We start from the raw sequence: 26,907 nt of genomic DNA on the forward strand, positions 1-26,907 counted from the left end.
TGTCCTTTATAAAGTAGAGTTTGCCATTACAAAAGATGTTTGCTGGTCCCCTCTCCTCCCTTGCAGAAGGCAGTATTCCAGCCTCTGGAGCTGGGGCAGGGTGAACAGCAAATCTGCTTGATAGTGAGCCATCCTCTCACTTCCCTGGCCTCTGTGTCTTTGTCACCACCTCTGGTTTTGTGAGAGCCACCCCTGGTGTGGCCATGTCTGGGGTCCCCACTTGCAGCCCTCAATACTCATGTGTCTTTCAGCCGGAACCTAAGTCAACTACTGCCCCCTCGACACTTTAGTCTCCCTACAAAGAGCACAGTAGGCTGAGTGCTTTGAGCAGTTTTCCTTGCTGGAAGGTTAGGGCAGTTTCATAAGGGAATTATAATGCAGGAGGCGAAAAGGAGGGTGGGCCCCAATGCTGGGCCAGGGTGGCCATCGGCGCTCCAGTTGATACCTTGTGATATTCCCTCCAGCAAGAGCTGCAGGCCGGCTGGCTGCTTCCATCGGTGGACTCAGTAAGGGAAGCCATGGGCCAAGGACAGACACCGGCGTTTTTAGGGCCAGTACAGTCCAAGCCCAGATGGAGGGGACGGGCGCCCCCTGGCCCTTGCGGTCAGTATCCATTTCAGGCACAGCGGCCTTAGCTTCCTCCTTCTCCGCATGGGAAGAAGCTGCATTCGCCTCTTTCTTGCCTTCAGGAGGCTCCCTAATATCCCCCCTCCTCCCCAGTCCAGCCATCTCCCTCTGACCGGGAGGAGGCCTTGTCAATTGTGTATATGATTTCATCGCTGAGCTGGGGCCTGTCCCTTCCTTGAATACCTTGCTCCAGGTATGAATATAAAAACCTTTCTCTGCCTTTAAAAGCGCTGCCATCCTCATATTGATCTATGGTGAGACTCAGCTGACCTGGGAAGTGAGCGTTCCTCTCATTATTCTCAGACACCTACGCAGTTTGTCTGCTCCTTGGGCGTCCCTCAGTCTACCTGGGTGCCGGTTCCTTTAAGTCTGAGAGGCCTCTGGGGAGGCTGCAGGAGGGCAGGGCGGAGGGGGCAGGTGTGGCCGAGGGGTCTGGGACCTGCTGGGTGTAGGTCTCAGGCAGGGGATTGACCTGGCCCACTGCAGGGGTGCCCTTTGCCCTCAGTCCGACATCACAGGATATCCTGCCTTTCTAGCTGGGTGGATGCTGGAAAACCGGTGTGTGAAACAAGAGTGATGGCAGCGCAGAAAGAGAAAGGCCTGAAATGAATGTGGCAGAGGTGACGGACTAGGGAGAGACCAGGAGGTGTTTGGATTGGGAAGTGACTGGGGTCTGAGGGAGAGGGAGGGCAGGGGTGGCTGCCACTGGAAGGCGGCAAAGACTTCCTGGACAATATCTGCAGTGCTTTCTCTCATTTATTTTTTTACCACTCAGGACCTGGACGGCTGGAACCGTGTAGACATTTGGGTTATTACTGTACATGCAAAAATTGGAAAATAAAAGAACCCCCTCCCTACTCTCTGGGAGTTGCCATTATTAACTATCTGGTCTATTTCCTTCCATAGGTGTATATGTATATGTATGGACATGTAGACACCTATGTTTATACATAAGTTTCTTTGTATATGTGTATAATCTTTTTATTACATAATAATACATATACACAGTATCTTTTTAAAAGCCCAAATGAGCTCATATCATACATGTATATGTCATACAATTTGCTTTTTTCACTTAGTGGTATTGTTTAAGCATCTTTCCATGACAGAACTCTGGATCAATTTTATCTTTTACTGTTGCGTCATATTCCTATGACTGTACCACAATGTTTGTAACCAATTCCCTGTCAATGGATATTTAGGTGGTTTCCAGTTTAGCGCTAATCCAGAAAAAGTCTGCAGGGAGTCTCCACACTCACTGTGCATTCATGAATATTTCTGAAGGATACCTAGAAGTTCCTAGAAGTGGAACTTCTCTAGAGTATCATTTTTCCTACGTAACTTTGTTTTTGTTTTTACAAAGGCAACATGCTCAATATAGAAAAGTTGAAAGGGAAATAAAAACACATAAAAAGCTGAAATCTTCTATAATTCCTTACAGATTGTTCTGTAACTGCCTTTTCACTTGATGAATTCTCATGAACATTATTCTATGTCATTAAATAACTCTTGGACATGGGCTCTGAACCTTCTTTCAGGCAGGAGAAGGCACTGTCACCTAGTCACAGTTATGTCACCATCCCAGTGTGCCTGACACACAGTAGATGCTCAATGACTCATTACCGAAGAGGATTATCTGGATGATTTGAAAGGTCTCCCCACCTTTAAAGGTCAACCAGGCTACCAGGGGGTCTTCAGCCAGATGCACATAGAAGTTATGAGGGAAGAAGGGCTGGTCCCTGGCAGGTGGGAGGCCAGGGTTCAGAGAAGCAGAGCTGACCAGGACATCCCAGCCAGCAAGACTGAGTCTGGGTGTGTCAACACAGGTAAAAGGCATTAATTATACCACTCTGCCAGGTCAGGGGGTGTAGCTCAGGGGTAGAGCATTTGACTGCAGATCAAGAGGTCCCTGGTTCAAATCCAGGTGCCCCCTGCTTTGTCTCACTTTTAGTCCCAGAGTGGGTCTGGCATTACTTGCTTCCCCCTCCCTAGGCCAGGACACCTGGAGAAGAAAGAGAAAGCCTATAAAACTCTTTGACTCACAACTCCTCAGAAAGTGCAGACCCAATCTGAAATTTAAAGATACGCCTTCAGGTGACTTGCAGGAAAATTAAACTTTATAAGGCACGGATCCCTGCCTCCTCCAGCCCCTCTGGGTTTTCCTCAGCTCCAGCCAGAGATTTCACCTTTCACAGATCCACACCTTCTCCACGGAGGGGGGCTGGTGTGTCTTCATTGCACCCCCATGGGTTATAACACTGAAGTAGATGAACCTAGAGGAGCCATTGTACTCCTGCAGTGGGGTAGCTGCTTAGCTTCCTGAGCCCCTCATGCTGGGGTTCAGGTCAGAGGCCCTGGACTTAGGCTCTGTGTCCCCAGGTCCTAAAGCTCCCACTGGGTCTACTCCAGACTCACAGACCCAGACCAGGGTCTGGGGAAGAACAGGAGTCTGCTTGGCTCTGTGGGACTAATGCCAAGGAGTGAGGGGGTGGGGGAAGCGCTGGCCTGACCCTCCCTGCCTCTTTGCTCTTTCTCCTCCGTGCAGAATCATTGGCTCCGGCCAGGGAAAGGAAGCTGGAATTATATTCCAACATCAGTGAAAACGTAAAAATAAGAAACAGGTAAGATGCATCTGTCCTTAAAAGCTCATCTCATTGTTCCTGCCTAATGAAGACCTCTGACCTCTGTAATTATATTCAGAACTCCTTCAGACACTGAGCAGCACCTCTGTCTAATGAGTCCACGAGACCTGCTCTACCGCACACAGAAGGCACCCCTGCTCGCCATCCCCTTCTGCACAATCCTCTGCCCACGCCCAGCCATTCAGGGCCAAGGACATCAGTGTAAAAGCCATGGCTGTATCAGTGGAGGGTCTCTGAACTAAACTAAGGCCACAGTCCCCCAACTGGGCTGCCCATCGCACACAGGCATGTGAGGTGGTGAGAGCAGGATGGGCTTTCATGGAAATGAAGTTCAAGGCTCCAGGTTGGACCTCCTGAATTAGAAGGGTTGGGAGTGAGACCAAAGGACTCTATTTTTAACAAACTCCTGACAAGATCCCAAAGGAAAGTGAAAATTAGGAACCACCAATTTAGTTTTGGGCCCCATATTATAGGGTTGAAAAGAGGCTGTAATTAAGAGACATGTCCAAGCACACACACCTGATTAATAATAGGGTTGGGGCCAGATCCACATGGCTAGTCGCAGGCTCTTCCTGTTCCCCCAACCTTGGGGCAAGGCACAACCTGGCCAGCTGCCTTCCCACTGCTTCCCACTCCCATGGCCGAGCCCTGACTGGGTGGAGTGAGATAGGCCTTCCCAAGAGACGACCTGAAAGGTTTCTACCCGTTGTCTGGTACTAAATGAGATAAGCTTGCAGGGGCCTGAAAATCTGAACCACACACCTGTTCACCTGCGGTCAGATGCTCCTCCCCTGCCCCAGGAGCCCACTTCAAACCCTTTCCTAAGTGACACCATCTCATGGTTGTGGCCTCTCCAGGGAGGGGTCCTCCAGGACCCCAGTCATTTCTGTTTCTCCCTGGTTGGCCCCATGGCCTGGCTGACCCACCGTCTCCTGACCATAAGTTCCTTTTCCTGCTGGGCCCTCATTTGAGTGCCGAGAAGCTTCTTCTGCTAAAACAGAGGAAGGACGTTCCAGTGTTGGGCTGACAAGGAATAATTCAAAAGTCCACCTGAAGCCACGAGAAAGGGACTGACCAGCACAGTGGGGTTGGGTGACAGAGCCCATCTGGGTTTGTGGCAAAGGAAGGGCTGTGACCAAGGGGTCCTGAGCCCACCTCTTCTCTCTTCTGTCCTCCTAGAGATTTCAGTGTGGGGGACAGCAGCTGTTTCAGGGGATAAAAGGAGGCTCATTAGGGGGCACCAGGATTTGAACCAGGGACTTCCTGATCTGCAGTCAAATGCTCTCCGCCGGAGCTGTAGCCCCTCCCTGGGGGGAGTGTGGTCTAGTACTGTTCACCAGTGTGTGCCACCCGCCCCCCCAGCAAGAGCACACTGGCATTCCCATTCACCCCTAGTCTGCCCCTGGGCACCTGGCAGACAGGTCTCACTGCAAACTGACCCTTTTCTGGCCATGACCTCATGCTCCCCTGTGCCTTGTGGGAACCCAGAAGCCTCCTCTGAGGTTTCACTCCCTCAGCGCCCACCTGGGGCCACCTCACCGTCCCCTCCAGAAACACAGGAGGGACTTTGGGTCCCTCTACCAGCTCATCCTCTGTAGTCTTTTCCCCTCAAGCCCATGACCTTGGCAGAGTCTCCAGAGACTTGGTGGACACCAGGGCAGGTATTTGGCCACAAAGGCTGCAGCCTCCACGCGAGGCCCAAATGCAGCCCCGGTTCCCGCAGGAAGCCCCAGACTAGCAGGTGGGCACAGCTGCAGCGGTGCCAAGCCTGGCCCTTTGGGACCCTCCTTGCCAAGCCTTGCCCCACAGCAGGACAGACCACCCCCCACTGAAGGATGGGCTCCTTTCCTCCGGCAGATACGTGGCGGTGATGTCACTACCTGACCCTTCTTAGCAGCTAAAACATCGGATGGCTGCCACCCAGGGGGCCGTGGAGGACCGTGGAAAAGTCCTGTTAGGAAAGGGATTCGATTTTTCTTTCTTTCTTTTTTTTTTTTTTTTACTTTTATTTGCATTTATTTTTTGCAGCATTTATTCCCGGGCCATAAGTTTTTGTTTCTTCAATTTCTTCTGGGATATCTTTTTCTTCTGGGCAACCTCCTCTTCTGGTTTAGGAACAATGTGTTCTTTTTCAGTAAGGATCATCTCAACGTGGCAGGGAGAACTCATGTATGGGTTGATCCGACCATGAGCTCTATGAGTCCTGCGCCGCCTCTTGGGGGCTTTGTTCACCTGGATATGCTCAATGACCAGAGAATCTACATCTAAGCCCTTAAGTTCAGCATTACTCTCTGCATTTTTGAGCATGTGCAGTAAAAATTCAGCACTCTTTTTGGGCCACCGACCCTGCGTCCAGCCCCACTGTTTGGCCTGGGCACACCTACCAACTCCACCATTGTAACGACGGAATGGCACACATTGCTTCTTTAAAGTGACAGCCTTCAGATACTTGGTGGCTTTTCGGATATGCATACCCTTAATGGCCTGGGCTGTTTCACGACTGTTCTTAAAGTGAACACGAAGATTTGAACCTCTCGATTTGCGTGATTTTGTGGGGTTTTCTGGGTCAAGTGAATAGCGAACCATTTTTAGAGGTCACCTCAGGCCGCTGACCGGAAAAGCCGATTATTCTTATAACACGGATAAGTTCTGTATGGTAAAAAGAAGAAGAAGGAGGAGGAAGAAGAGGAGGAGGGGGGCAGGAAGAAAGAAAATATTGCTTCTTTTAAGAATACCTCGTGTCAGTGCCTTGCCTGTTGTTGAGTACATTACAGGTTTTCAACAAACATTTGTTGACTAAAAAACATATAGAAAAATTTAAAAACACAATTAAGCATCAGGAAGAAAATAAAAATTAATCTCACAAGTAAAATAACTGCTGGTAACAGTTTGGTTTCTATTCTTCCAAACTTAAAAATATATAGCCCTAGGCTGGGGGATCTAATTTTTGCTGCTATGGGGGTTGAGTCAATTTCCAGCCACTTTCAGCTGTCATCCTATTCAGGCTGCATTTCTCCCTTAGCAATGTTCCCTGTCCTGTTCTGTAAAGATAAGAACTGGGGATATAACAGCACGCATATGTCTGCATTGGTCTTTCTTTCATGGCAAAATGACTGTAATTCTTAAAAAGTTGGTGGGTACTTTCCAAACAGGGCTGGTGAGAATGTAATTGATGTATCTTTGCTGAAAGGCTACTTGGTAATCAAAAGACAAATTCATGCCTTTGCTTTATTCATATGGGTGTGCAAAGATGCATGTACATGGTTGGGCATTGCAGTGGTTTGTGAAAATGGAAAAATAAGCTGCAGAAATGTGCATCCTGGGTAGGTCCTGAGAACTCCACAGGGAGGGACCCTTTGGATCAAGGCTGTGGACCTACAGGCTGTCAAGGCAGTCACTTCCAGCCAGCGTGTGGTGTGGTGATCAAGGGCACCCTTTAGCCCCTTCCACTAAGAACCTCCATCCTTAATTCAAATTAGAGAACATATTTCAATGACAGCATCTCTCACCAACATTCCCAGTCTACAAAGACACGTGATGCAAATGGTTTTCAAAGATGTGAAAACTCTAGTAAATAATGCATTTTTAAGGTTGTATGGTTGGGACTGTCTTCTAACCCTTGTGTTGGTTGAAGCTTTGTGGTGAGAGTGGGGGCATGTCACGCATCATAGGTACATGCCACCTTTCCAATCCCTTAAAGTCTTTAGATTTAGTCTTCAAGAATTTTCTGGCATCTCCATTTCATCTATCCTTGAACAACTTTGATTCCTGGTTTTGATGAACAAGTTGAGCAAACAATAAAAATAATGCCCAGCTCTTCAAAGTAGGACACTGGATCCAGAGTTCGGCAGAGTTTAACACTAGATTTTTCCTTCTCGGCCAAATGCTGTCAAGAATTCATTTCCACACACATTCCCTAGATTTTTGTTGTTATGAATCAGCCGAGTCTTGTAATTATTTTTGCGTTTAAGCCTTCACCTGCAAGGGGGACTTTTTAATTGGCTCTCCAGGGTAGGGTGGGATTTTCTCAAGTTATAGCTCAAAAGAAAAAGAGGAGCTGGGGCGGGGGTTGAGGTGAGAGAGGAGGTAAAGCAGGAACAATATCCGCAGGAGAGAAGGAGGGGCTTCTATAGCTGGCAAAGGAGGTTCCGAAGTTGTTGTGGTGAGGTATATTCAGGGTTCTACAAATCTTCTCATGAAGCCTCATGACAACTCTGGGATCTCACTCTTTCCACATCAGAGCCCTAAGCTTTCACACTGGGGAAGCTGTGAATTAAACTGACATTGTCATTCAGCAGTCTTGCAGAATCAAACACTGCCTTTGGTTTTCTGCTAAGTCATATGGCTGCTAGAGAGAAGAGATTTTGGTTCTTCTCATTGGGATTTTCATTGTTTTTCTAGACTACTGGTGCCTTTAGTGTCAGTCAGCGTCCAGTTCAACGATAAGAAGCACATAGGTATCTGGAAGCCTTACCCCGTAGGCACTGCATTCCTGATGACCACCAGTGATAATTCACTTTCCCATCATGCCAGTGTGGGATATAGGTTATGACACATTCCCAGACCTGAAGAACTCATTGGATTTCCCCTAACTCTAGTTTTAACTAGTATGGGTAATTAATACCGTTTTCGTGAGGATCTGTTGTCTGAAACCCACTCCTAACACCAACGTATGTACCAGGTAGGAAATTTGGGTGCAAAACCGGAAACTAATTTTGAAACAGATGAGGCAGCCCTTGTCAGGTAGTTCACGACTCCGAAGGGAAAGAGGTGTAGACACTCGATGGGCTCCGAGGGGAACCAAGATTGCACAGAGGCCCAGTCTGTGAAGAAGGGTAAGGCCGGAGCCAATGCCAGATCCATGTCACTAGAAGGAAGTCTCAACTCCTCCTGCTTCTGTGTTTCACTCACTTAATGTCCAAAGTCTGCGGTGGCTATGCTGAGGGCACATGCCCGAGTCCTCACTACTAGACAGTGGGAGACCAAGTGTCTAGTATTTTTGGCTTATGGAGTAAGAAATGAGGGTATGCTTTTCAGTAAAATTCACATAATTGCATATTCCCCAAACATGTGATAGGGTTCAGATGCTGTGCCGTCAATAAAAGAAAACGTCTCCCACAGCCCACGTGAGTGGGGACATGGATAATGGAAGTCACCTGGGGCTGCAGGAGAGCAGAGGAGCCTTCCCGTAGATCTGATCTGATCTTCCTGTAGATCAGCCTGTGAAAGGAAACTGGAATCTCAACACTCAGAGCCCGGATTTGAACCTGGGATGGCATGACCTGCTTTCCTGAGTAAGAAGAACGAATCTCATCTGATGAGCGCATTTCATCTCCTGGACCAAGTCCTGAACTTCAACACTAAGACCTCTGCTTGCTTGTCGGGTGTGCCACTTGGCAGCCCGTGCCCTGGTGAATTGGCCCCTCCTGTCTCCCTGCTCCATTTCCCGTGGCCCCCGTACCTGGAAGCTATCTATGCCTGTAGCCTTACGGAGTGAAGCATTGGTAAATCAGTTCAAGGGGAAAGAAAAGACAATCAGTAGTGTTTGATTTGTAGTATTTGCCAATTTGTAAATACTCCCACCATGGCCAATATCAAGCTGCCAATGGTTTAACGTTGCTGCTTGGCTGAGGGCACCAGCTTTGGTATCTACAGCTGGAAGTGTCTTTAGAATCATCGTGAAGAGTGGTTCCCATAAACTTTGGCTGTCTCTCAGAGTCTTTGGAGTTTAGGAGGGATTAACAGGAGGCTGTGCCTATCAGATGTAGTGTATCAGGATCCCCAGGGAATCTGAATTTTTAACAAGTTCTCAAATATATTGAATGTATAGTCAGGTTTGAGAAACACTGCATGGTCTCATCTCTGTAGATCTGGCTACTGATCTCACTGCTAACGGACCCTCTTGTGTCCGATAACTCACCTCTCCATCCCACAGGCTGCTCCCTTGGGTGTCCCACCACCTCTTTTCCCCACTATCTTGCAGCCTTCTCAAATTCCAGGTTGAAGGCACTGCTCGTAAAGCCATGGCTTGTAGTTGGTACTGAGGCTCCCTCCTTCCCACGCTGTATCTACTCTGACCCGTTCAGGACCCTGTCTCCCCTACAGCCTCCTCCTGGGCTCCACCCGACAGACCTAAGGTTCCGCTCACATCTCCTGCTCTCTGCTCTTCCTCCCTCTGCGCATGGCCTAGTCCTTGGCTTTGATAGGATCCTCCAGGAGAGGCTATCAGCTTTAATGGTGGTGATTAAACAGGGCAAGGTGCAGGATGTAGTCTTTCCTGGGATATTCTGATGTTCCCCCAAATACTGGACCTCCAGAAGTTTCACAGAGACAATAGACACCAATAACCCGGAAGATACGTGGGTATTTGCCTTTCCCCAGTGAAGAGTTTCCAGGTAAATGGCTGAAGGACCCTTTGGGGGAAATCTAGGAGTAAGATGCACATCCCATGGTTGGATATTTTGGAAGAGTCCTTTACTCAAGCTTACTTAGATTTCCCTTTCAAGGGATGCAGGGTCTCTGAACTGATTCAGATCTGGGAACTGGATGAGAGGTCAGGAATCTCTTTTGTGCTAACTATTGGGTTAGCTCAGACCTACAAATCAAGTAGGACTGGGGTGGGCTTCCCACTGTCAGCCCCAAGGACCTCATGACCAATCAACCACAACCAAGCTCTGTGTGGCACAGACCACATAGAGTAACCCCTAACTTGCATCTGAAGGTGAAGAATCACACTTCTTGAACTCTGACACCCTAGGATCCTCCCGTCCCCACTGAAATCAGAGAATCCTTTTCCACTGTAATGTCTCCAGCCAGCATCCCTCTCTATAGGGAACAGCTACTAAAATGCTTTTCAAAGACATAGAAGCTCCACATACCCATGCCCTTCCAAGACTTTAGTGAAGGGAGTCGTTGTTTGGATGGGCAAGTCACACATGATAAATCCGCTCCCGTTTTCCTATCCCCGGAGGTCTATGGCTTCTTTCCACAGTATACCAAGGGATCTCTATACTCCAAATGCATTTAGAATCTGCCTCCTGTGAATCCTGGTTCAAGTCAACAACTGAGCAAACAAGTTTATCCCAGCTGCTCCAGCTGTGATATTTTAACTAGAAGCTTGATTGGCTACACTCAGAAAAAAAAATTCAGACTTACTTAAAATTATACTCTTCGTACTTTACAAAATACTCCAAGAATCCATACCCACGTGTGTTCTCTAGATCTTTGCTGATATAAATTAGCCAATTTGAAATTATTTTCATGTGTGAGTCTTCACCTCCCAGCAATTGGTACCCAGAGTCAGCTAAGGTCTTTCGGTAGCTGTAGATCAAGGGACAATGAGGGGTGGGGCAACTGATGGCCTCTTGCAATGAAAACCCCTCAATCTGGGCTATTCAGCTGTCAGACAGGGAGAAGGGGCTGCCTTGACTGGCAAGGGAGATTCAGTACAATAGGTGATTTGGTATAATTTGAGTTTTCCAAATGCTCTCATACATCCACACTGTAATTCCTGAAGTCCCACCCTTTCTTGACCACAGACCTACTTTCAGCAAGGAGACTGCTGAAAGCTGTAGATTCCACTGACATTAACGTTTGGCAACCCTCGGGATCAGCTTCCGTTTTCAGCTATTTCAGGTTGTGTGACCGGAGGTAAGAGATGATCCCAGTACAGTCAGAGAAAGTCCCGGATTTCAGTCCATACAGAGTGACACTTGAGCTTATGATTAACTTTCTTTTAAACTGCTAGGATCAGCCATCCAGGCCTGAAGCCACTTCTAGTATTCCATGGGAACTCGACTTGATCCCTTGGAAACAGGAGGCAAATATTCACTCAGCTTTTTGTACTATATCATATGGGCTCCTAGATTAGCATCCCCTCAACTACCTAGATTTTCATTATCTTCAGGTCCAATAAGGCCAGGATCAAACCACATTCCCATCTTTTCTCTGAGGATCTTCTGCCTATTACTCATTCCTGGTACCAATCAGGACACTTTGATTAAAGAAGAGGCCATCCCAGGCTAATGGAAACACAGAAGGCAGTCTTGCCAGGATGGCAAGGAGCTCAGAGCACTGAATGGAGGCCAGAAGAGCTTCCCTTATAAAATTCTCATAAAGTGGGCAGGATTTGGTAAGGGAGCCATTGTTGCCACCACAATGGATACTGGCTGCAGCCAATGGCCTCACTGTCCTTGTCACACCTCTGCCACCTCCAGAATGAATTCCAAGTTCTCCTACATCTAGGTGTGATTTATTCTACATTCATAGTCTTATTTATGGGCATATAGTTGGCCAAGCTTAAGGCATTACCAATTTTGCTGGTTAATTTTGTGTCAACTTGTTTAGGCTCTGGTACCCAGATATTTGGTCAAACACTAATCTAGATGTTGCTATGAAGATATTTTTTAGATGTGATTTACATTTACATCAGTAGACTCTGAGTAAAGCAGATGACCCTCCATAATGTGGATGGGCCCCATGCAATCAGTTGAAAGCCTTAAGAGAAAAAGACTGAAGTCCCCTGAGAAATAGGGAATTCTGCCTCCAGACGGCCTTCGGACTCAAACTGCAATGTCAACTCTTCCCTGGGTCTCCAGTCTGCTGACCTGCAAGATTAAGACTTGCCAGAGCCCTCAATGTCATGTGAGCCGATTCCTTCAAATCAATCTCTCTCAACAAACGTATGGACACCAAGGGGGGAAAGTGGCGGGGCAAGGGTGGTGGGGGGATGGACTGGGAGATTGGGATTGACATGTATACACTAATATGTATAAAAGAGATAACTAATAAGAACCTGCCATATAAAAAAATAAATAAAATTAAATTAAAAAAAAAATCAATCTCTCTCTCTTTCTCCTGGCATTTTTGTCTTCCTCAGCCACAGACAGGTTCCTGTCTTCCTCCGAGACTGAGACAATTGTGAATTCCCCAAAAAAGGAGTTAAGAGGATTCACATGCTGGGCAAAAAAAAGAAAAAAGAAAAGGGAATAAACATTCACTACAGGACCTATGAGAACTGACTCCTCCTTGAAGAAATCGGGTTCATCTAGAGCTGCAGGTGTCAGGGGAGGGGTTCTGGTGAAGACTTGCTCTGCTTCTTCTTCCCTTTGCAGGCTGAATCAGTGTGGTGGAAAAAGCTGGAGGTGGAACACTGTGTTCAGTGAGTAAAAGCAAGTTTGGGCAGGGGCCACCTGGATTTGAACCAGGGACCTCCTGATCTGCAGTCAAATGCTCTACTCCTGAGCTATACCTCCACCTACTCACCTATATTTAATAAGCACCCTAAACCTGCAGAACCACACCCTGGGTGTCACGTTTTGAGGTGTGTACTTGCTAGTGCTCTGCCATCCTACACTCCTGCAAATGGATGCTCTTCTCACTGTGCCCACCCCCTTCCCCTGGCTGAAGGCACTGGCATTGAACTCACTGAGGTTTGCAGCTGGAACATCCTTCAGACCCACCTAGAAGAACAGGACTCAAAGCACTGGCTACTCAACAGACTCTTTGAGGTTACAGTGGAAAGGGCAGGGCTGGGCAAAGGTAAATGCTCTTGGGCCCCGCCTGAGAATCCCTAAACCAGACTCTCTGGGAAGGGGACATGGGGACAGTGTGTGCCTCTAACAAGCTCCTGATGATTCTGACTCACAGATAGTTTTGGAGCTATCGATTTAATCTTCATGGTACAGATCTGACAAAAATGACAGTAGTAATTAAAATCATGCCCAAACAAAACACAACAGATTAATGACCAAGTCACAACTAGAATCCACGGGTATGCTTAAGGGCCTCTTTGCACTAAACATATTGGGCAGGAGAAGAACCGCCTCCTTTATCTCTCCTCTTCTTCCTCTTCCCTCTCCATTTGCTGCATCCTTCCAGTGTCAGATGGAAAAAGTAACCTAAAGAGAGGATGCAATGCATGGAAAAGTGATGAAGTGGGAATGAGAGAGATTTATGGTCCCTAGAGCATAGACAAAGGACAGAGTGAATGCAAACAGGTGGTCAGAACAAGAGGGAGGGCCAACAGGTGACACACAGACTTGAGCCAGAGAGTACGTGATGTACAGTCAAATGTTCTGCCTTGAACTATATCCCCTTAACTGTTTAGACTTTCCTGATTTCCGGTGTTGTCCCACCTGAGGATCCAATGTGCATTGTAATTTCTCCTCATTTCTAGTGAACTAGTGAGAACAGATTGACTAACCTCATTTAGACAGATCCTATCTGGCTTTGAACTTGCTGTGTCCTTCCCCAAAGACCTATCACATGACTTCTAGGAATCTTCCCTGCCCAGAACCCTGCAGCCTCCTCCTCAACACCTGTGTGAGGCACCAACCCGGAGAATCATTGTTTAGAGCTGGAATCTTCCCTCTTTCTTTCCCTCCTACTTGGTTTTATCTTTGCTAACCCACTTCCTGTACTCTCTCTCAATCTCACTCTCAACCTCTGCACATTGGTGTACTTTGGGCTTTGTCTTGTATTTCTTATTCTCTGCGCTTCTCCCCTTCTCATTTTCTACTCCTTGGCTTTGAAAGGGAGATGCTTTGCCAGAGAGGTCACAGCATCCTGCTGGTCCCAAACCATCAGCTCAGCGCAGCTGGGTGGGCTGGGACCAGGCACAGAGACTGGCTATTTGAGCTCCCAAACTCAGGCCTCCCGTATGCCCTGAACCAGGGATCTCTTCCTCTGTGGACTTTCCCCTGCATCCCGAGGATTCAGAGAAAGAACAATCATCCAAAGGGGCATAGCACATGGAGGCAAAGAACTGTAGGAATGATGTCAGGGAGGCTGGAGCCCAAAACTCATTGTGATTTGCAAAGAATGATCAGGGCAAAGAAAGGGTGTTTTCTTCTTTTTCTTCTTGGAGCAATAATCTAATTATTTTGATTAGACAGGAAATACACTTCCAATACAGAGAATACAATTTCTTTGAATCTCTCTAATGTGCCTTATAGAATTTAAGAATATAATATGTTAAATGTTAAAAGATTAACAAGTTAGAAAACAAGTAAGCATCAAGAAAAAAATTTCCTGTAACATCATCAGTTTAACAAATGTTAGTATTTTGATGCTTACTCATCAAGAATTACAGTTTAGAATCAAATTTCTCCCTAGGAGAAAATTAAGCTAATCACTATCCTCTTGGTGGTCCACTATCAGGCTTTCTCTCACATTGGTCTTCTGTGCTCACTTAGAAACACTCCTATTCCTTTCCTGAAAATAAAAAAGAGAATTGGTATGGGGTGTAAGATAGACTCAAAGACGTATTGTACAACACAGGGAATATAGCCAATATTTTGTAATAACTGAAATGCAAAGTAACCTTTAAAAATTGTATAAAAATTTTTAATAAAATATTAAAAATACATAAAAGAACTAGAAGAAAAAAAAGAGAGCTGGAGTTAAAGAGTTCAGTTTTATCATCAGGCCTTTCTAATTGTTGATGTCCTGTTTCTATCAAAAAATAAGTCTTAAAACTACATTCGTGGAATTTTCTTCAAGGTAGGATGAAGGAGTTTTGGCATGCCTGGACTCCTGCCCAGAAGAACCAGGAAAGTCAGTTAAGCAATAAAATTTACATCTTAAAGGCACCAGAGCATTGACACGGATGATCTGCAGCCACTGTTTCCCTAGGAAATTGCCAATCCTGCGCCCTGATAGAGTATGAGCTTGCAGTGTTTGCTCCAGCACAGAGGTGCCAGGAAACAGAAAAATCGAAAGAGCTTTTGGCAATTGTGCAGTGCTGGAGTGAAAAAAAAATGGAGAGTTTGGACTTCTTAAACATGTAGCTTGTTTCCCTCCCTCAAGATAACTGATGCATTGTGAAGCTCCATGAATCAAGAGGCTAGAAATCTAAGCCCAAATCCTCTAAAAAGAAAAGTGGATATTCCTGTATTTCAGGGCTGAAGAGGCAAAGACCTGCCAGGGGTGCAGTTGAAAACCTGGGAGGGCCACACTCTAGAACTGGGATAAGACACAGGTAAAAGGAGTATTACCCAAACTGCATTTTGTTTTTCTTAGCAGGAAAGACTGCTCATTTCCTTATTGGTTTAAGATAATCAGCTCTAAACTATATCTTTATTTCAGAAGAAGAGTGAACTCTGTCTAGTGGGATATAATTTCATCTGGAGCCTTCATTCTTTTAATGCACAATGTCTGGCATTCAATAAAAATTACTAGATATACAAGGAGACAGAGCCATACAAACAAAAACCAAGAGAAAAACAGACAATATAAGCAAGTGATCTAGATGTTGGATTATAATAGAATTTAAAATAACTTTAATGATATATTCAAGAAAACAGGAAAATGGAGAAAATGGATAAAGTATGGAGAATTTCACCACTTATAATTTATAAGAAAAAATAAAAAAGAAATTACAAAACTAAAAAGTATAACATTTAACATTAAGAATTTAATGTATGTGTTTAACAGAAACTTGGGCACAGTAGATCACAGGGTTAGTAAACAGGAAAACAAACCAATAGAAAAATACTTAAATTCAAGTTAAAAAGGGGGAAGAATGGACCCCCTGAAAAAGGAGACAAATGGAACAGTTAAAAGCTCTAACTCACATATTTTTGAAATCCCAAAAGGAAATAAGAAAGAAAATGAGGCAGAATCAAGATTTAAAGGAATAATTGCTGAGTGCTTTCCAAAACTGATGAAAAAAATCAACCCACTTATTTAAGGAACTCTGTGAGCCAAAAGGAAGATAAATACAAAGAAAACTACATTTAGATACATCATCAAAAAACTGATTTTTAAAAAGAGAGAGAGAAATCTAAAAAACAGCCTGTGAAATAAATGCGAATTTTATGATTTACAGCTAACTTCTCAATAGAAACTATGGTATCCAGGAGACAATGGAATAAGATTTTTACAGTGCTGAAAGAAAATAACAGCCCAACTAGAATTCTATACAACAATAATTACTTTAAGAACAAATTTATTAAACTCCAATTAAAGGGAATTCCCTGGCGATCCAGTGGTTAAGACCTCGTCCTCCCACTGCAGGGGGCACAGGTTTGATCCCTGACCGGGGAACCAAGATCCCACATGTGGCACGGTGCAGCCAAAAACAAAAAACCAAAAAAACAAAGAAACTCCAATTAAAACATAAGATTTTAGACTTGAGAAAATAAAACCCACCATAATCTACTTACATGAACATCACCTCAAATATAGGGGCACAGAAAAGTGGAAAGTGAAAGTATAAATAAAGATATATTATGCGATACTAAACAAAAAGGCTAGTGTAGATATTAATATGATGCAAAATAGACTTTAAGTCAATAAGAATTTCTACAGATAAAAGGAATATTTTAAAATGATAAAGTGGGACTACCCTGGTGGTCCAGTGGTTAAGACTCCTTGTTTCCATTGCAGGGGGCATGGGTTCGATCCCTGGTCAGGGAAGTTTTGCATGCTATGTGATGTGGCCAAAAAGAAAAAATATAATAAATAAGATGATAAGGAAGTCATTTTTTGTTCACTGCTCAGAAGGTTCATTCCTGAATCTCTCCTGAGACAAAGGATTGGAGAGGTTGGCCTTTTTAGCATTTCAAGTCCTTCAAGGGAGCAATTAAAGGAGCTGTTCTGACACCTTTGAAGGCCTATTCTCAAGATGCAGGTGTGATTTCTCAACACAGTATTGCCTGAGAAAACAACCCATAGCAGGAGGAGGAAGAGGAGGAAATGGCAGGTTCTCAAGGACTGTTGACATTCAGACATGTGACCTTAAAATTCTCTCAGGAACATGAGAATGCCTCGCCCTCACTCAATGGAGATTGTACAGGGATGTGATGTTAGAGAACTGTAGGAACCTGGTCTCCTTGGTTCTCATTGTCTCTAAGCCGGAACTGGTCATCTTTCTGGAGCAAAAGAAGGGTCCCTGGGATGTGAAGAGAAAGGAGACAGCAGCCATACACCCAGCTCTGTCTTCTCATGACACCCAGGGTTTGTTGCCAAAAAAGCCAGGCATAGATGCTTTGTTCAAAAAAGTGCTACTGGGAAAGTATCGAAGCTGTGGCCTTGGGAATTTATACTTAATGAAAGACTGAGACTGTAAAGGAGAATGTGAAGGGTAGAAAAGATGTTATTACGGACATAACCAACTTGTGACAATAATGAAAATCCATAATAAAAACATTACTGCCAAAAGAAATCAAGTATATAAATCAAATTGAGAAAAGCCCCACTTTGTCAGTAACTTTTGCAGAAAATATGTTTTTGTAAGCAAAAACCCACATCATTTTTTAAAAACCCACATCATTTTTTACATATTATCTGAAAGGATACTTGGAAAAATCTGGAAAGTCATCTGGTCTATGCTGCAAATAATCATTCAAACCATTTCGAATATAGGATTGGATTAAACCTTCATTCAAACATGTTTGAAAATCAGAGATTTAATTTATTTATTTATTTTTATTTTTAAAATTTATTTTATTCAAGTATAGTTGATTTACAATGTTGTGTTAATTTTTACTGTACAATGAAGTGACTCAGTTATACATATATTCTTTTTCATATTCTTTTCCATTATGGTTTATCACAGGATCTTGAATATAGTTCCCTGTGCTATACAGTTGTTCATCCATTCTCTATATAATAGTTCGCATCTACTAATCCCAAACTCCCAATCCACCCCCCCTACCCCATCCCCCTTGGCAACTGCAAGTCTGTTCTGTGTCTGTGAATCTGTTTCTGTTTCGTAGACAATTTCATTTGTGTCATATTTTAGATTCCACATATAAGTGACATGATATGGTATTTGTTTTTCTCTGACTTACTTCACTTAGTATGATAATCTCTAGGTCCATACATGTTGCTGCAAATGGCATTATTTCATTATTTTTCTAAGGCTGAGTAGTATTCCATTGTATATAGATAGGTACCACATCTTCTTTGTCCATTCACCTGTTGATGGACATTAGGTTGCGTCCATGTTTTGGCTATTTTAAGTAGTGCTGCAATGAACACTGGGGTGCATGTATCTTTTCGAATTACAGTTTTCTCTGGATATATGCCCAGGAGTGTGATTGCTGGATCATGTGGCGACTCTATTTTGAGTTTTTTGAGGAACCTCCATACTATTCTCCATAGTGGCTGCACCAATTTACCTTCCCAGCAACAGTGTAAGTAGGAGGGTTCCCGTTTCTCCACAGTCTCTCCAGCATTTGTTGTTTGTGGACTTCGTAATGATGGCCATTCTGACCGGTGTGAGGTGGTACCTCATTGTAGTTTTGATTTGCATTTCTCTAATAATTAGCAATGTTGAGCATCTTTTCCTGTACCTGTTGGCCATCTGTATGTCTTCTTTGGAGAAATGGCTAGTTAGATCTTCTGCCCATTTTTCAGTTGGGTTGTTTGGTTTTTGGTTACTGAGTTGTGTGAGCTGTTTGTATATTTTGGAAATTAAGCTCTTGTTGGTTGCATCATTTGCAAATATTTTCTCCCACTCCATAGGTTATTTTTTCATTTTGTTTATGGTTTCCTTTGCTATACAAAAGCTTTTAAGTTTAGTTAGGTCCCATTTGTTTATTTTTTGCTTTTATTTCTATTGCCTTGGGAGACTGACCTAAGAAAACATTGGTATGATTTATGTCAGAGAATGTTTTGCCTATGTTCTCGTCTAAGGGTTTTATGTTGTCGCAATTGGACATAGGAGGGAATAGACAAATCGAGAGTTCAGTACTTTCCTATTCTTTACCTTTTGCTTCTGCTAAATATCCCTTCGAACTCAGTACCAAAGCTGTTTCTCTTATTACAAAGCTCAGTTTATTATTGGATAAGAAATAGAAAGCCCAGGGACTTCCCTGGCTGTCCAGTGGTTAGGACTCCACACTTCCACTGTAAGGGGTGTGGGTTCGATCCCCGGTTGTGCATATCCCACATGCCTGTGCAGCGTGCCCCCAAATTTTTTTTTTAATTTAAAAAAATAAATAAAAAATAAAAATAAAAACTGAGGCTCATGGCTGTGCGGCGCAGCCAAAAAACTTTAAAAAATTAAGATACAGAAAAGCTAGGCCATCACAGACCTTCAAATGAGATGTCAAAGTTGTGTGTGTGTGTGTGTGTGTGCACGTGCGTGCGTGTGTGAGTTAAATACTTTTTAAAAAGCTTTGGGGATTATCTACAAATATGAATACATATGTACATATATGTAGAACTTGGCAACTAGTAACCACTAGTTCTACACAACTATGCAGGGAGACCCTTAGTGTCTAAGTATTTTATCATCCTTGGCACCATTTCCTGAGTAACAGGAAACACTCCCAATAAAAGCTAAGGTGAGGGCAAGATGTAGCAACTAGTCTCTCAAGTGTGAGGAGGTGTCCTGACAGTCTCTGACACTTTGCTGGAGTGGCTATCACTGAAGTGGCCATTGATAGGAGAAACGGGGTAAACTGTGAACCCAACTAGTATTGTAATTCGGCGATTTTGCCTTCGTTTTTCAGCAATCTCAGTCATTCAGCAGCACGAGCTGAGGTTTTTTTTTTTCGGGCTGCGTTGGGTCTTTGTTGCTGCACAGGGGCTTTCTCTAGTTGTGGCGAGTGGGGGCTACTCTTCGTTGCGGTGCACAGGCTTCTCATTGCAGAGGCTTCTCTTGTTGCGGAGCATGGGCTCTAGGCACGCGGGCTTCAGTAGTTGCAGCGCGTGGGCTTAGTTGCTCCGCGGCATGCGGGTTCTTCCCGGATCTGGGCTCAAACCCGTGTTCCCTGCATTGGCAGGCAGATTCTTAACCACTGCACCACCAGGGAAGTCCCACGAGCTGAGTTTTCTAGTGCAGTCTTTGGGAAGTCTGTCCATTTCCATCTCAGTCAGGAGAAGAGGATGTAGACATTTGAGCTTTCCATTGTATGTCTTTGAGCTTCCCAAAGCCATCAGACTCGGCCCTTCCTACTGTTCTAGAACAACAGTTGGTCTCTGAAAGTTTTGTCCAAGAAGAGGTGATACTCAAAATCTTTAACTATGACCACAGACACTGACCAATCAGAATGGACGCCAGTCATAAACAGCCATTAAATGCCTACCAGATGAATAACCAGCCTCGAATCCAGATGGCCAATTGCATCTATGCGATCAATTACTCAGCTACTTTACCACTGAGAGCCTTGGGCTCCCAGATTCTCAGCCCTGAAGAATCAACTGGATTTCCACTTTCTTCGGTCCCAAGTAGGACAGAAAACCAATCCTACATCTGCCCCATTTTCTTTAAGGTTTTTTTGCCTGCAACTCACTCCAATTATTGTATCAGCCTAAGCACATTGTCACAGAAATAGAACCTGGCAAGACAAGCATTGTCTGGTGTTGGGGAGCTCACGTCACTGAAGGAAGTTTGGAGATGCGGGTTCATGAAGCAGGGATGGTCCGAGGGAACCCAGCCAGTCTGTTGGGCAAGTCACACTGGTTAGGGCGCTGCTGGATGATGCCTGACCTCTGCCAACCCTGGGATTTGTGTCACTCAGTCTACGAGTAAATATAATGTGAGTCAGAAGTGCCAGGGGGACAGAGGGAGAAAATAGACTTTAACTTTGGCTTCTGCAGCTGTAAGCAGAGCCATTTCTTCCACCAGGGCTCACACAATCAAGAATCCTCAAAACATGGAAAAAGGGTTGAAAGTTTGGGGTAAAAAGAAAAAGAAAGCAATGCATCTGAATTGAAATGAGGGACCTCTGAATCATCAACCAAATGCTTTACTCAGAAACAACCAGTGGTGTCTATAAGCTTGTTTCAATTCTCAACATCAATGCAGGGAGCTGAGTTACTACTTATGGGCTGTCACCACACCTGGCAGTATTGTGCCACTACAACCTGTTACCACTCTACCATGCCTGTGCTGTCCTCACCTTTCCCACATTCTCACACCTCTGCACACCTGGCTAAGGTCTATGCCTACAGCCCTGCATCCTACCTTCCCTCAGTCCTGGGCTGAAGGCACTAGCTTGAAAATCATTGATGTTTGCCACCAGATGTTGTTTAGAATTATACAGTGTTGTAAGTTCCAAAATAATTTTCAAGCCACTTAGAATCACTGGATTTTAGGATCAAGGTTAGCAAGGGAGTGTGCTTCCCCAAAACAAAGTTCACATGCCCTTCATCAGTTCTGCTAAGTCAGAATTTCTGGGGCTAATCTATATTTTTTAAATTTTTAAAAATTTTATCTTTTTATTGAAGCGTAATTGATGTACAATATTGTATAAGTTACAGGTGTACAATGTAGTGATTCACAATTTTTAAAGGTTATATTCCATTTATAGTTATTATAAAATATTGGCTATATTCCTTGTGTTGTACAATATATCCTTGTAGCTTACCTTATAACCTAATAGTTTGTACCTCTTAATCCCCTGCTCCTATATTGCCCCTTCCCCCTGCTAATCTCTATTTTTAATAAGGTTCCCTAAGTAATTCCGGTGCAGTCAAGCTGGGTAACTTCTGATTCAGTGTGTCCTCCATGACGTAAACTTTAAAGAAGAGGAACTCATTAAGAACTGAAATACACACAGATCATTAAAGCCAGAACCATGATCTGTGCCAGAGAATGCAAGCGACCTGAGAAAGCTGACAATGACCACAGAAGAGTGGTGACGACGGTGACTCACAGTAAGAAAAATGTTAAACAGGAAGGGTCATTTATCTGTATCTGGCAATGAAAGAAGCCACCCACAGGGCACATCTGGTTTTGAACCCGGGACCTCTTAATCTGCAGTCAAACTCTCTCCCCCTGTGCTATAGCCCCACGCCTGACTGAAGGTCCTCCTTGGCTTATTTCACCTGTGTGTAGTGTGCTGTAACCTGTTCATTCCCAGTCATCCTGTGGAAACTGGCAGCCCCACCACAAACTGACTAGAGACTGACTTCTGGCCATGAGTTCATCTTTCCATTCCCCGGAAACCCCTCACTTGTCTGATAGACACTTTTCTACCCTGTAGCCACAAACTGAATTCCTTCAAAAACTGAAGTCTCATCCTCTCCCCTCACTCAGATCCTGGTGAACAGTGCAGGGGGGAAGGGGAAAAGACTGTAAGAATCATAGCTGTATTAGTCAGGTATTCCCACAGTAATGCTTCAAAACAAATCATCCCAAGATTCTGATTCATGCAACAATAAGCATTTATTTTCATGTTCGTAGGGCAGCAGCATGGATACCAAACAGTGGATCTAGGCTGGGCTTTACCTGGTGGCCCTGCTTCAAGCTGTGGGTCCGTCTGTGCTTGGTTTCTGTCTGTTCATTCTGAAGTCCCAGTTGGAGGAGTAGCAGCTAGCAGGGGAAGTTTTTTTTCAGGGCAATGGCAGAAACGCAAAAAGACAAGCCCAACAATGCAAGCAGGTTGCAAGCCTCTGCTTGTATCACGTGAGCTAACATCCCATCAGTCAAAGCCAGTCACAGGACCAAGCCGTAAATCAAAGGCAGGGAAATATATCCCACTTCTAATGGGAGGATCTGAAAAGTCTTGTGGCAAAGGGCACAGATAGAATAAGTGAAGAACTGGGCCTAACTGTTTAATCTACCATGGTCTGCCCTCTCGGTCATAATTATTTACATCTCTCCCACGTGCAAAATATACTCAGCTTTATCCCAAGTCCCCAGAGCCTCAGGCAGTCAGACAAAGTCCAGGATCTACATAAGATCCAGGTGAGATCTACATAAGATCTCTTGACCTGGAAACATATGAACTTAAAAGATAAGTTATCCACCCTTCACATATGCCAAATGCAGTGACAGTACAGGAACAGACTTGTCGCAATAAACATTTACAGTCAAAGACTGAACAAAATAGGAAGCACACAAAGTCACAGAAACTGGGTATGCAAAAGAAACGGCCGCGCTCCCTTCTGCATTTGGGTATAGCCAGAGCCTCCGCCTAGATACCGCTTTCAGGATTCGCCAGTCTTATTCACAACAATGTTGCATAAAAAGCCACTCCCGACCAGTAACACACAATGATAAGCATTTATTGTCACGCCCATGGGTTTGCAGGTTGAATTTGAATCAGCTGGTCTAGGCTGGGTTTGGCCTGGTGGGTGGGCTTCAAGCTGTGGGTCTAGCTGGCCTTGACTCCTCTCAGCGAATTGGGCTCAGGGCTGGGCCTTGTGTGTTCATGTTGGGGCCCAGGCCGAAGGAGAGAACCTTACAGGGCAAGTGCATCTCAGGGTAGGGGTGGAAGTCCCAGAGGGCAAACCCAACCTTGCAAGTAGATCTCAAGGCCCTGCTTGTATCATATCTACCAACATCCTGTTGGCCAAAACACGTCACGTGGCGTGCCAGTTATCAATTTATTGACTGGCAGCTCCAAATTCACCCTTCTGTACCTGCTGTGGGATAACGGACTGGATTCTTTAACCATTTCTCCTTTAAGCGAGCACAATGTCAACAGTTGTCAGTAGAGGGCGCAGGAGGGGCACCGCAGGAGAAAGGGGTCTTCTCTCTCTGGCTCCTGCTGCAGGTTGGGCGGTGGTGCAGGTGTGTAAGGACACCTGGTGTGCTCTGCCCCAGGCACACGCCCAGAGAATGAAATCCCTTGGTGACCTCGCTGGGCTGGTGACCACCTCCATACCCCACCCCCAACCCCACTCCCAGGCCCCCGACCCCCTCTGTGTACCTGCCTGCCAGCCTCGGCTTGCCTCTGCCCAGAGTTCTGGTTCCTACATCCTCCAGGCGCAGACACTGTACGCTCCAGGACTCACACTTCCACGTGGCTTACCTGCGTCCCCAAAAGCTGCTTCCTGCTTGCCTGGCAACCGTGAACGGGTCTGGCTGGGGCAACCTGGTGAGTGGGCCGCGACCCCACCTTCCTCCATGAGGTCTGGATCCTAGCTTTGGGGAGGGGCTCCCCTTCCAAATTTGCCCTTGCTTGGACCCCTCACCTCGAGGGTACCTTTAGAGTTTTCTTTGCACCTTAAGAGTTATCCTATTTTCATAGCGCAATGATTCTTTATAATAAACTTCCCTTGTTTAAATTACTGTGTAGTTTCTGTCTCCTGACTGGCCTAGACTGAGACATTCTGCCGAGCACAGAGCAAAGGGATGCAAAGCACACCGGCTTCTGGAGGAGAAACAGAAAAGTCACAAAGCAGAAGGCATAGAAATGGAGAGGTGAATTACAGTCAATAGGTCAACCTACCACACTTCACTGTGACAGAGCAGAGAAGACATCTGAAAAAACAACACAGTCTGGGGAAAAGTGGTGGCGAAGGCCACGGAAGACATGTTCTTAAGTAGGCTGTGCTATCAGCGAAGCCATTTACATGTATTTGACAATAAAGCAAGCCAGTACGGGGGCCCCCAGATTTGAACCGGGGACTTCTTAGTCTGCAGGCAAACGCTCTAGCCCTGAGCCATACCCCCTTGCTCGATGAGTGTTCCTCCTTACCTTATTTCTCGTGTTACCACACCCAAGCATTCCGTAGTTACCGTAAATTTGATTCATTCCACGTCCACCTCCGAAACAGACACACCCACCACAAACTGACTGGAGACCATTCTCGGGCCACGAGTTCACCTTTCCAGTCCCCAGAGGCCCCTCCTTGTCTAATAAGAGCATTTCCACTCTAGCTGCAAGCAGAACTGCAGGCTGCAAGTAGGGAGGCACCAGCCTTGAGAACTAGGGCTTCTAGGGCTGGGACCCCCGCCCACCCCATCCTTCCTTCCTTCCTTCCCTCCTGCCCCCGCTCCCCTGCTCTGCGCCGTCCTCCCCAGCCCCAGCCTCCTTCTTTCACTGACCCCTCCATCGCGCACTCCGCTCTCCTCCGCTCTCCCGGGTCTGGTCCCCGCCTGAGGCGGTGTCCTAGGGGCTGCGCTGAACCCAGGGGATATAGCGCCCCAGAGGCGGCAGCCCTGAATCCTTCGGGTAGCGCAACCCAGGAAGCTGAGATGAGGCATAAAGGCTATTATTTGGGGGCCCACAACCCCGGGACCAAGGGGCCCTGGTGTGTGGCCAGAGACCTCTCTTTCCCTCTGCCCCAGGGCAGGAGGGCTCAAGCCCTGCGTGTGCCTCTTCCCTCCACAGACCTCCAGTCACCCAGGTCCACACAGTGGAATATTACTCAGCGATAAAAAGAAATGAGCTATCAGTCCACGAAAAGATGTGGAGGAACATTACATGCATACTGCTAAGTGAAAGAGGCCAGTCTGAAAAGGCTACATATTGCATACTTCTGGCTGTATGACATTCTGGAAAAGGCAAAACTGTGAAGACAGCAAACAGATCAGTGGTTGCCAGGGATTTGTTGGGGAGGGAGAGAGGGATGAATAAGTATAGCAGGGGGAATTTTTAGGGCAGTGAAACTATTCTGTGTGATATTGCAATTGTGGGTACATGACGTTATGCATTTGCCAAAAACCCACAAAACTCTACAAAACTGTACAACACAAAGAATGAACCTTAATGTAAACCATGGACTTCGGTTAATAATAATGTATCAATATTCATTCACCATTTTTATCAAATGTCACACTAATGTAAAATGTTAATGATGGGGCAACTGGGAGAGGGTAGCTGAGGTGAGGGGTAGAGGGGAACTCTCTATACTTTCTGCTTAATTTTTCTGTAAACCTAAAACTGCTCTAAAAAACAATGTCTATTAATTTTTTTTAAAGTGATAGCAGGTAGGGCTACCTGGATTATGAATCAGAGGCCTCATGATCCATGTTTAAATGATCTACCTATGAGCTGTTATTATCTAAGAAGCATCTTTCCACCCATAATGCTATCTGGATCTGTAACTCAGCCAGCCACCTGGGTATTCGTGGCCTTCCATGAAGCCGGGGGTCTGCCCCATGGCAGATGAACACCTTTCCCACCAGGTCTCCTTCCCACCCTCTCCCTCCTTGCCCACCTGGCAGCTTCTCAGGCCCCTGCAAAGGGCACCGGCTTTGATAATCATACACATTTAGGCAAAATGCCCTTTAGAATCATCCAGTATCGTCTTCCCCCAAACGTGTCTGTCCGATTGGCTAGTGCTTGCAGGGGAGGAAGAGTAGAGTATGTGTTGTTTTTAAAATAAAGGTATCCAGATCCCTCCTCAGAGTCTCTGGGGCACAGCTGCTAATTCAGTCGGCTCCCTGGACCTTCCTGCCTATTAACTCACTTGAAAAGAGAAATAGTAAATGGGAGAACTGACCTAGCACACACGTTTCTCCTCGGGTCAAGACAAAACCTCTAATTCTGGATGAGGAACACTTCCACCCATTTCCTGAGTCAGAAGATGACCTCTCCTACCTTTTCTCCCCTCTCCTGTCCTGTCTGCTAGGCCCCTCTAGAGGAAAGTAGCCAAATTTAGAGAGCTACCTAACAAGGGGCGGGTGTTGGTACTGAGGAGGTCTACAGTGACCACCTGTGTGGATTCAGGATGGAAAGAAAACCAACAGGGGGCACCCGGATTTGAACCGGGGACCTCTTGATCTGCAGTCAAATGCTCTACCCCTGAGCTATACCCCCTCACAGAGTTCAAGTCCTTAACTTGCATCATTTCAGTATGTCTCAATACCCAGGTATGCTGTACACTGCAATTATCAGCCGTTCTCAGCGAGCTGGTGAGAACCTGCGGAACTGCATCCCTCAGCGACGCTCTCTGGTCACCAACCTCCCCTTCATTTCCCACAAAAGTGCTTACTTCTTGTTGGATG

General features: G+C 45.5%; 2 protein-coding genes and 2 non-coding genes across 4 annotated transcripts; 2 read left to right on the plus strand and 2 right to left on the minus strand.

The window, feature by feature from the left end:
* The first annotated feature begins 2,488 nt into the window (after positions 1 to 2,488).
* On the plus strand, positions 2,489 to 2,560 carry TRNAC-GCA (transfer RNA cysteine (anticodon GCA)). The gene has a single exon. It is a non-coding gene; the product is annotated as a tRNA-Cys (tRNA).
* A 2,702-nt stretch (positions 2,561 to 5,262) lies between these two features.
* On the minus strand, positions 5,263 to 5,886 carry LOC133096964 (large ribosomal subunit protein uL22-like). Its single transcript, XM_061198901.1, has one exon. The coding sequence runs from the start codon at positions 5,853 to 5,855 to the stop codon at positions 5,301 to 5,303; it is 555 nt and encodes a 184-aa protein (XP_061054884.1). The 5' UTR covers positions 5,856 to 5,886; the 3' UTR covers positions 5,263 to 5,300.
* Positions 5,887 to 17,074: 11,188 nt separating this feature from the next.
* Positions 17,075 to 17,332, plus strand: LOC133096967 (KRAB domain-containing protein 5-like). Its single transcript, XM_061198905.1, has one exon. It carries the CDS (start codon positions 17,075 to 17,077, stop codon positions 17,330 to 17,332), a length of 258 nt encoding a protein of 85 aa, XP_061054888.1.
* A 9,315-nt stretch (positions 17,333 to 26,647) lies between these two features.
* TRNAC-GCA (transfer RNA cysteine (anticodon GCA)) lies at positions 26,648 to 26,719 on the minus strand. The gene has a single exon. It is a non-coding gene; the product is annotated as a tRNA-Cys (tRNA).
* Positions 26,720 to 26,907: the final 188 nt, after the last annotated feature.

The sequence above is a fragment of the Eubalaena glacialis genome, chromosome 8 (assembly GCF_028564815.1).
Source record: "Eubalaena glacialis isolate mEubGla1 chromosome 8, mEubGla1.1.hap2.+ XY, whole genome shotgun sequence".
Classification (NCBI taxonomy): Eukaryota; Metazoa; Chordata; class Mammalia; order Artiodactyla; family Balaenidae; genus Eubalaena; species Eubalaena glacialis.